The 9,807-nt window shown below is 33.5% G+C and overlaps 1 protein-coding gene across 1 annotated transcript in view; it reads left to right on the top strand.

Moving 5' to 3' along the window:
• Nucleotides 1-9,807, top strand: part of SMEK2 (SMEK homolog 2, suppressor of mek1 (Dictyostelium)) — a 59,399-nt gene that overhangs the window by 30,620 nt on the left and 18,972 nt on the right. Inside the window, exons 8-11 of the mRNA XM_008571195.1 lie at nucleotides 3,600-3,731; nucleotides 5,249-5,351; nucleotides 7,854-7,895; nucleotides 9,379-9,537. Of these exons, the coding sequence (XP_008569417.1) occupies nucleotides 3,600-3,731; nucleotides 5,249-5,351; nucleotides 7,854-7,895; nucleotides 9,379-9,537 (436 nt within the window). The remainder of the gene's footprint in view (nucleotides 1-3,599; nucleotides 3,732-5,248; nucleotides 5,352-7,853; nucleotides 7,896-9,378; nucleotides 9,538-9,807) is intronic.

Consider the following 9,807-nt stretch of genomic DNA (forward strand, 5'->3'; position numbering starts at 1 on the left):
GTTCATTCCATGCCATTCAATAACGTAGCCACTTGCTACCTGTGGCTGCTAAGCGCTTAAACTGTAGCAATTATGACTGAAGAACTGAATTGCTAATTTTAATTTAAATAGTCTTTTATGGAATGTGGTTATCCTATTGAGCAGCACAGGGCTAGAATATTTACTATCTGTCCTACCAGTCTAACATGTGGGTCTTTTATCTGTAGCCCTTCTAAGTGAAGGTATATTTTGATCAAATTTGTATTTTAGAAGAATAGTTCTGATGGCATTGTGGAAGACAGATAGCTGGAGAAGGAAGGGCTGACATGTGACAGAAGAAAGGCAGAAAGAGAAAAATAAGGAATTAATATATCATATTTGGCTGCACATGTCAGAAAAACCAACCTAGGGCCGGCCCGGTGGCGCACTGGATAGTGCGCCGCTTGGGAAGCGCGGCAGCGCTCCCGTCCGAGGGTTCGGATCCCACGTACAGACCGGCTCCCGCTCACTGGCTGAGCGAGGCGCGGGAGCAACCCCAAGGCTTGCGATCCCGTCGCCGGTCGCCGGTCCCCGGTCCGGTACGGGGGCAACTCTGAGGGTTGTGATCCGTTGCCGGACACGGACAAAAGACAAAAAGACAAAAAAAAAAAAAAGAAAAACCAACCTAAAATAGTTTTACCTAATAATGGTTTTGTTTTATTTATTTCACAATAAATCAGTAAACAGCTCCATGATGCCAAAAGCTCCATCTTTTGAATCAGTCATGTAAGGTTCTTCTGCTTTTTATGTCTGTTACTTCAAGGTTGCAAGATTGCTGTTTCACCATTAGACAGGAAGAAGAGAAAAGACAGAAGGCAAATAAATGGGAAAAGCTAGATAGCTTTTCATTTTAAAGAAATTTCCTGGAGGTACCACTTAGAAATTTTTACTGAAAATTTTTTGGCCAAAAGTGAGTTATGTTGCTACCTTTCACTGCAAAGGAAGCTGGTAAGTACAGTGTTTTAGCTGAGTGCATTACCTCTCTGAACAAAATTTGGGCCTGCTAGCCAGGGATAGAGAGAACAGGTACTAGGTTGGCATCTGGTGGTATCAGCCACAATGTCTCTATAGCTGCCTAATGTCCGAGGGAGACAAATCGAGTCTCATTTACCTCTGCATCCAGTGCCAGGTCCAGAATATCTGGGTAATGTGTAGTCCTCTTCTTCGGGTCTAGATAAGGCTCCTGATATTTCAAAACATAATTTGTCTGCCCACATCACCACGATTAAATATTTTTGTTTGGAAAAAGAGAAAATGTACATACAGCAAGCATTCGTTGACATCCATGATGCACTGGTCTGTCAAATATTTGTTAGATTGGAGTAGCATGGTTCCTTGTCCCTAGAGGTCCTTGATAACCAAATTGGCAGGTCCCACTCCCCGCCCCCCCGGCCCCCCCCCAGTTCTGATCTTGGAAGAATCTCTCTTGCCTGTTGTCTTCCAAAGCCCCAGTTCCTTCCCAGCTGTGGCTGCATCTGAGGTAGGCAATGGAAGATGCCTTTCCTTGAGAGCTTGAATAACCTTTGTAGCCTACTTCCGGTGGTGTGAATTCTCTGGTGGTGGTTTTAGAGATTAAACGATCTCAGTTTATTGCTTATTATGATGCTTACTTGACATTTAAGCTCCCTCAACTATTTAGTAGACTTCTTTAGTATTTGCTTTTGGATTCTAAAGATCTTATCTAAGCATAATCTTTAAGCCTGAAGATTACCTTTACCTACTAACCACTGTGCTTTTCCTATCTCAAATTTGGGTGGCTTGAAAAATCTCTAAAGAATAAGATTCAGTGGTGCTTATAACTTTGTCTGGCAGAGGATTTTTACAGAAGGTCTTTGAGAAAGTGCTGTTCTTATCTCCTGAAAAAGCTGTAGCTGTCTCTAGCTTTCTGTTTCACCGTGAAATATATAACTTTTTTTCACTTCCACAAGTCACCAAATCATGGGACTGTCAGTCAACACAGGTCTTTCCCCTTTTATGTTTGCTTATAGAACCGCAGAGTTTTGCCATCGATACTTACAGAAGCTGGGTTTATGAGAAACTGTTTGAGAGAAAAGACAAGAATAAAAAGTTTAAAGAGTATATGTTAAAAGTCTTTCTTGCCACTGTTTTTTTTAGATGTAATTTAAATTCATCATTTGTGATATTTTGCCTAGTTTTTAAGTGAATGGGTATATGTTAGAGGATTATATATAATTCAGCAAATTATTTGAGGTCTTAACTAACTGGTAGAGTCCAAGTTGTACACATTGACATAAATTCAAAGTAAGTAAATACCATAGCACTAGTCTGAAGAAAGCTTATTGGCTTTCTTTACTTTTTTGTAATATCTTATATGCTTTGCTAAACATGCCAGAATAAGAAACAGAAGTGGGGCCGAGTCCGTGGGGCACTCGGGAGAGCGCTCCCGCAGCAGGTTTGGATCCTATATAGGGATGGCCGGTGCACTCACTGGCTGAGCGCGGTGCGGCTGGTCTCAAAAAAAGGACAAAAAAAAAAAAAAAAAACCAGAAGCGGATTAATATGGGATCTTGTGTCTGGGTTTAATAACATAGCTATGAATTTTATTTCATTAGTTCCTCTTTGAAAAAATTCATTCTGTTTCTAATGCTGTGATAGAATTGATTCATTTGTGTTCAACTTTGAAAGATGGTAGAAGATAGGGTTACAATTTTAAGCAGTTAAGTTGCTATGACATGGTTTGGTTGGTTCTTCATTGCATTTATGATCACAAATACCTTCACAGGGAAATAGTTTCAGATAACACAGTACCCAAAAGTTTGGAAGGGGCTAACAAAACAAACAGTAGCAAAAGGTGCTTTATACCAAGACTTTGCTACAGAATTCTCCCAATTTAAGACATTTATCTTGACTCCATTCAGTTCCCTTGGTTCATCTTCATTTACCACCTTTTTCCCCCAATAATAAACATATTCTCAATTCTACTGAGTTGATGAATTTTTCCTTTGGCTTGAACAATCACTTTTTGTCCTACTTTAATGCTTAGGGATTTCTTCTTTTAAAAAATACAGGCAGAATGCAAATAAATTTTGTATCTGCAAGCTGCTTTGTAGCTTATTGCATTAAGACCCAGGAACATGTTATTAATGTAACAATCTAATTGACATTAGATGTTTTACCACAGTGTTCAACCACTCACCTCCTATGAAGAGTTGTGTACTGGGTTGTTTTTTATTATTTTTTTTTTTGCTAGGAAGGATTTTTTAATTAGAGGCTGAGATAATCTGTTTTGGGGTCACATGGTATCTGATCTTGCTTGTTTAGTCAATCTCTAAATTCATGCCTGAGGCTGAAAGCTAGTATGAGATCTGTTAGAACCTCCAGTGAATAAAAATGACTAGTGATTTTGTTTTCCGCTTCCCTATAGGTTGGGATATACTCTGCTTCCCCCCACCCCCCCACTATAGTATATTTATAGAACTTTGAAAAGCATTAGGAAGAAAAAAGCTTAAATAAGCTCTTTCATTCTTTGTTTCTTCTCTATATGATTCTGATTTTGTTCTCTCAATTAGAGTGTTTATCTTATATTCAAACCAGGCCTAATGGAAACTTTTTTTTTTCAGGATATCCTTCTTATTAATGTAGTAATTGAACAGATGATCTGTGATACTGATCCTGAGCTAGGGGGTGCTGTTCAGTTAATGGGACTTCTTCGTACTCTAATTGATCCAGAGAACATGCTGGCTACAACAAATGTGAGAAATTATCCTGAGATCAAAATGTTTTGGCCTAGTCAGTTTTAAATGGTTTTATAATAAAATTTTGAGAAAAAAACAAATGCTTATTTGTACATTTGGTATTCAAGTAGTAATGATATTCTTATAGCAGGTCATTTGCAGCAAAATACAAAATTGTAATCTGTTGAAATCTTAGTAAAATGTTAGAAATTCCATTTATATGTCTCTTGGCCTGTTTTTTTTGTTTGTTTGTTTGTTTTGTTTTTTTTGGTGCCTGGTTGACAAGGGGATCTATCAGCACTGTGCTGTTGTCCCAAGTGAACTAGCCAACCAGCCCATGGTCATATGTTAACTTCTTAAAAATTAATACATAACAGTGTGAATATATTTAATGCTACTGAACTGTACACTTAAAAAGGGTAAATTTTAAGTTATATGGTTTTATCATTCAAAAAAATTAGTATATACTGAATGATTTCAACTGCATAGTAAATTGTAAAAAAGGATTTAAGGATTAAGTATTCCAGAATATTAATAGTGGTTATCACAATATGGAGGGATATTTTCCCCTTTTTAAAATTCCCTTATAATTGGAAAATATGTACATAATTTTTAAATCATTGCAAGTTTGTGGACCCAACTGTATAAAGAATAGTGGCAAAAAATCAGAAGGTATTATTTTCCAAGTGATAAGCTTAAAATTTTTAAAATAGATCTATATTTCATCTAGTGGCTCCATAAATTGTTTCAGTGGTCTTTCTAACTTGGATAGGTAGTAAAATTTGGGGTTGCAGATTTAAGCAGTTAAGTTGCTATTACATGGCTTGATTGGTTCTCTCCCCCGCTTTTTAAAAATGTTTACTCCAAAAAAAAGAAAAACCAAAACAAAATTTTTAATTGTTCTTCAAAAATATATTTAAATATTCTTTTTCATATTTGAATGTTTTTTTATTATTATTAAATATGAGAAAATTTTATAAAGTTCTTTGAGTTCTTGGGAAAAAACTTAATACACTGTGCCAACAGTGATGTTTATTATGCATGTTGTTCTGACTCATGTTTTGTTTGTGTTTTCTGTGTATGTTTTTACCTCACGTGGTTATTTGTGGTGAGAACACTTAAAATCTACTGTCTTAACAAAGTATTATACACTTGAAAATTGCTATTAATTACAGTCATCATTTTGTTCAGTAGATTGATTGGTTCTTCATTGCATTTTAGAAAAAAAAAATTGTTCTGAATAATTTTCCTTGGAAAAACTTTTTATGTATGATGCTACCTGGTCTTTTTTCTTCCTTTCATTTTTATTTAACATATAATATGAAATAGACTTGATTTTCAGTTCTCCAGAAATAAGATTTAAGTGAATATAACTTTTTAAAATTTTTTTCATTGTATATAACTAGTTTTTGGTTCTTTCACAGTATCTTAAAGTATCTGTTGTTTGTATGTGACCTGTACTGCTAATTCTTGGAGATGTTTTATTAGTTACAAAGGTAATAAAGTATTCTTTTTAAAAATTCTATATTTTACAGAAAACTGAAAAAAGTGAATTTCTAAATTTCTTCTACAACCATTGTATGCATGTTCTCACAGCACCACTTTTGACCAATACATCAGAAGACAAATGTGAAAAGGGTAGGATCTCCTATTTATCTGCTTATTATTTCTGTTTTTAAAGAAAGGTGAAATAAATACTAAAACAGACTATTTACTTGGCGCTTTATATGACAGGGAAGTTACTACTGAAAAATTTAAACTGCAATGTAAAGTCATGATTTTTCTTATTTCTTAGTGTCTGTGAAAGAGAATGATAAAGAAAATGTGGCAAAAAGTATTACATGCTAAGGAAGAGAGATGTAGACACTTAGCAGAGGAGGAGATTGTCCCCAAAGTTGTTAGAATTGATATCTAGAATAGGAGCATTGCCTGCATTAGAAAATCCAAGGAAAGCATTATTTTGAAAAGCAGTTTGGCAGTAAAAGCTCTGTTTCACAACATCAGGATCAGAAATTGATTGGTTAATCAAAAAAGTTGGTTAAAGCAGAGAATGGTTTAAAAGAAAAAAACCCATAAACTCTTTAGACATTTTTACCTCTAAATGCACAATCATATGCCAATATACAGGGGCAAGGCTTTTTTTAATTATGTATTTTTTATTGCATTTTCACATTTCTTGTATAATTTATCAGCTGAAGTTTCTGGTTTCACTCTATTAAAGTGGAATGAGAACCTAAAGACACTTTTGAAGAAGTCTGAGTGCAGAATCCTATTGTGGGTTTAAGTTTAAGTATATCCCTCCAGGTTTTCATAGTTGTGTATCTCTAATTTGGCAGCAATTTTTAATTGAGTTCTACTGTATTCTACTTAGCCATATTATAGTTCCTCTTAAATTTTATGTCAGCAGTATTTAAATTATGTAAATTTTATGTCTGCAATATTTAAATTATGTTATCATATTATCATAATTCATGCTAGCATAAACAACTTTGATACGCATACAGCTTAATTGGTGAAATCAGAAATATGTAGGCGCATATTAGAACATTACCCACTGTCTCAGAATGTTGGTTAATTGGATGCGTCAATTAATAGGAATTCAGTTAAAAGAATGTTTACAAAACTAATAAAGTTGTAACATGGGCATACCCTGTGTAAGACCACCAATTCTGTTTCTGAGTGTATACCCTAGGGAATGTTTGTGCGTATGCATGGCAGGCACAAGAATATTGCTGCATTGTTTGTGGTAGGAAAATCAATAAAGTGTGGTGGGTTCATGTAATGGAATACTATATAGCAGTTTGAATAATTGAATTTCAAAGTATCAGCAGAATAATTCTCAAAAATACAAAGTTGAATAGGTACAAAAGTACATCAAAGAAGGTTTTATTGCAGAATGGTTCCATTTATGTAAATTAAAGTCATGCATTTTTAATGTTCATTTTAAAATAAAACACTTCCAGTGTACAGAAATATATAGATAATAGTAAAACAGACACCCTGTTGCTGTTATCAAAGCTAACTTCCCATATTTTTTTTCAGATTTTTTAAAAAGAAAAAACATTCAGATATAGTTGGAGTTTCTTATGTATTCCCACCCTACCCCGACTCCCCTCATCCCTAAAGATGTGCAGAATTTGGACTTTCTCCTATATCTGCGTATATTATGATGATGTATATAATATGGTATTACTTTTTATATTTTCTTTTTTATTATTATTTTATTTTTTATATTTTCAAAATTGATATGAATTTACTTCTAATATATATATTATTATTTATTTTCTCTTTTTATTCAGTGCTGGTTTTGAGATCTATTCATATGGATACCTAGAGTTCCTTTTATTTTTAACTCCTGCATAGTAGTCTCTCATGTGAATATGCTGTAACTTAACCATTCTGCTTTTAATACACATTTTTTCCTAGCTTTTTGCTATTACAAATAATGCTCTAGTATACATATTCTGCTTTTAATACACATTTTTTCCTAGCTTTTTGCTATACAAATAATGCTCTAGTATACATATTCTGCTTTTAATACACATTTTTTCCTAGCTTTTTGCTATACAAATAATGCTCTAGTATACATATTCTGCTTTTAATACACATTTTTTCCTAGCTTTTTGCTATACAAATAATGCTCTAGTATACAGTCTTGTGTTTCCCTATGCACATGTGTCTAGATGTATTCTAGGATGTGTGCTTGGAAATGAGAACTTATTTATAATGCCCTACCTTTTTTGTAATTCAAAGCATAAACACATTGTTAATATATGTGTTTTTCTGGAGTTTTAAAAATTCCTGTATTTCCTGTTTTTAAAAATGAGATGCGGAGACATATCCTAATTGTTAGATGATGAATAAGAGAAGGTGAAAGAAGATATATCAGTTATTTCTGTGGTTGTAATCTCACATTTTTTATCAGAATATTTTTGCTATATTGTGTTTTAATAATTCCACATCTGCAGCCAATCCTGTAAAAGATTGCCGGTAGAGATATGATGTTTGAAACAACCAACTCTTGGTTTTTATGAGAGTAAAAGGCGATTATTATTGAAGACATACTTTGTATATTATAAAACACTAGGGAAACCTGAGATAATATTACTGAAGTAGTTGATTTTAATTTTTTCTTATTAGATAATATAGTTGGATCTAACAAAAACAACACAATTTGTCCTGGTAAGTAAAAGTTTATATTTTATGAACTCCTACAAATTGTAAGCTTTTTCCTACTCAGAGTATAATGCATTTATACGAAGCTATGAAAAGCATACTCTTATTTCAACATAAAAAAAAAGTGTAAGAGTAGAAAAAATTCCACATTCTCCATATAGAAGATGGAAAGCAGGTTGGAACATTTTGGGTTTTTTTTTTTTTTTTTTTTTTTGTAAATTTACAGCTTGGTTTCTGACATAATTTTGAGAAGGGATTGTCTAAAAGTTGAGAATTTAGTTCTTATTTTTGAAATGAGTAAACTAAGACCAGTTAGTAAGGAACTAGTGTTCATGACAGTGTTAATGCTTATTATTCATGAATCTGAGTCTAAACACTTTTGCTCTATTTGGAACATGCATACAAGGTATGGTCCTACTGGCATTGATACATATACTGTGTGCACCTAGCATCCCAGCTTCTCTACCAGGCTTCACAGCTCCAGGAGAAAGAGATTTTCAAATAAAGAGGCTGTTCAGGGATTGGGTTAGTTAGAGATATGAGTAATATCTTGTCCTAATTTAGGAAAATGAAAATAAGACATTTGTTTAATGAGAAACAGAGAGAAATTGTTTTTAGTGGTGAGGTACTAGTTCAAATTTTGGCTGTGATGATGGCTGTTACAGAAGTTAGTCTGGAGCAAATAAAACTCTTTATGTGTGTTTAAAGTAGAAATGGTCTTTGAAACCATTGTATTTTGTGTATTTGATGACCATTCTGTTATTAAAAGGAATGCTGATTTATTCCCAACAGCACTGTAGTTCACAGAGTATGTGTATATAATCTTCCTGGGTAAATAGTTGTACTAGATGGTGTAAATTATCTATAAGGCTTTGATTCCATAATTTCCTCACAGTTTAATATTTCCTTGCCTGAAGCATTTATAATAGGGGTGGATAACCATATTAGCCCTTGACATATATTAAAATTCAGGAAGCAATTCAAAATCATTCCATGAATGTATAACCAAAGTCTCTTGAGGGGGCAAAAAAAGCTAGTAGGCCTCTCTTTGTGGTGTCATGACTTGATACTTAAAAATTGTTTAAAAATCTTGATGTAATATTTTTCATTTGATATTCAAGTAGTCAAAAATATTCTTTCCTTAAGGATGTCTTTAAAGAAAACATATTGGTTGTTCTTGGGAAATTTGCATTGAACCACTTTAGGCAAAAATTGTGAGGTATTTCCTCTTCACTGTAGACCCTTTTATAGATTCATTAATATTTTTAATGATAGCACTTACTAAGAAAACATTGCCAAGAAACCCTCAGTGCAATGAAGTTTTTATTATCACATTTGTAGATTTTTATTGAGTTTTTCTTCCTATTAATGTTACTAAATATTTTATACAATAAGAGCCTTAAAATGTAATGTAGGATGTAAGCTTTATTTATTCTCTGTTTAGATGTTTTACAATATTTTATTTTTATAAGATGACTTTCTTTTATAGATAATTATCAAACAGCACAGCTACTTGCCTTAATTTTAGAGTTACTTACATTTTGTGTGGAACATCACACATATCACATCAAAAACTATATTATGAACAAGGACTTGCTAAGAAGAGTCTTGGTCTTGATGAATTCAAAGCACACTTTCCTGGCCTTGTGTAAGTAACAATTTAAATGAACGTTCTTGTAAAGTGTTTTAAGAAACAGTTTTTATTTTATTTTATTTTGTCAGTATACAGTGCGGTTGATTATTGTGGCCCATTACCAAAACCTCCCTCCCTCCTCCCTCGCCCCCCCTCCCTCCCAACAACCTCCTTTCTGTTCACTTGTGGCATCAACTTTAAGGAATTGTAATTGTTGTGCCTTCTTTATTTATTTATTTTTAGCTCCCACAAATAAGTGAGAACATGTGATATTTCTCTTTCTGT

Source organism: Galeopterus variegatus, unplaced genomic scaffold, assembly GCF_000696425.1.
Source record: "Galeopterus variegatus unplaced genomic scaffold, G_variegatus-3.0.2 Scaffold665, whole genome shotgun sequence".
NCBI classification, from domain to species: domain Eukaryota; kingdom Metazoa; phylum Chordata; class Mammalia; order Dermoptera; family Cynocephalidae; genus Galeopterus; species Galeopterus variegatus.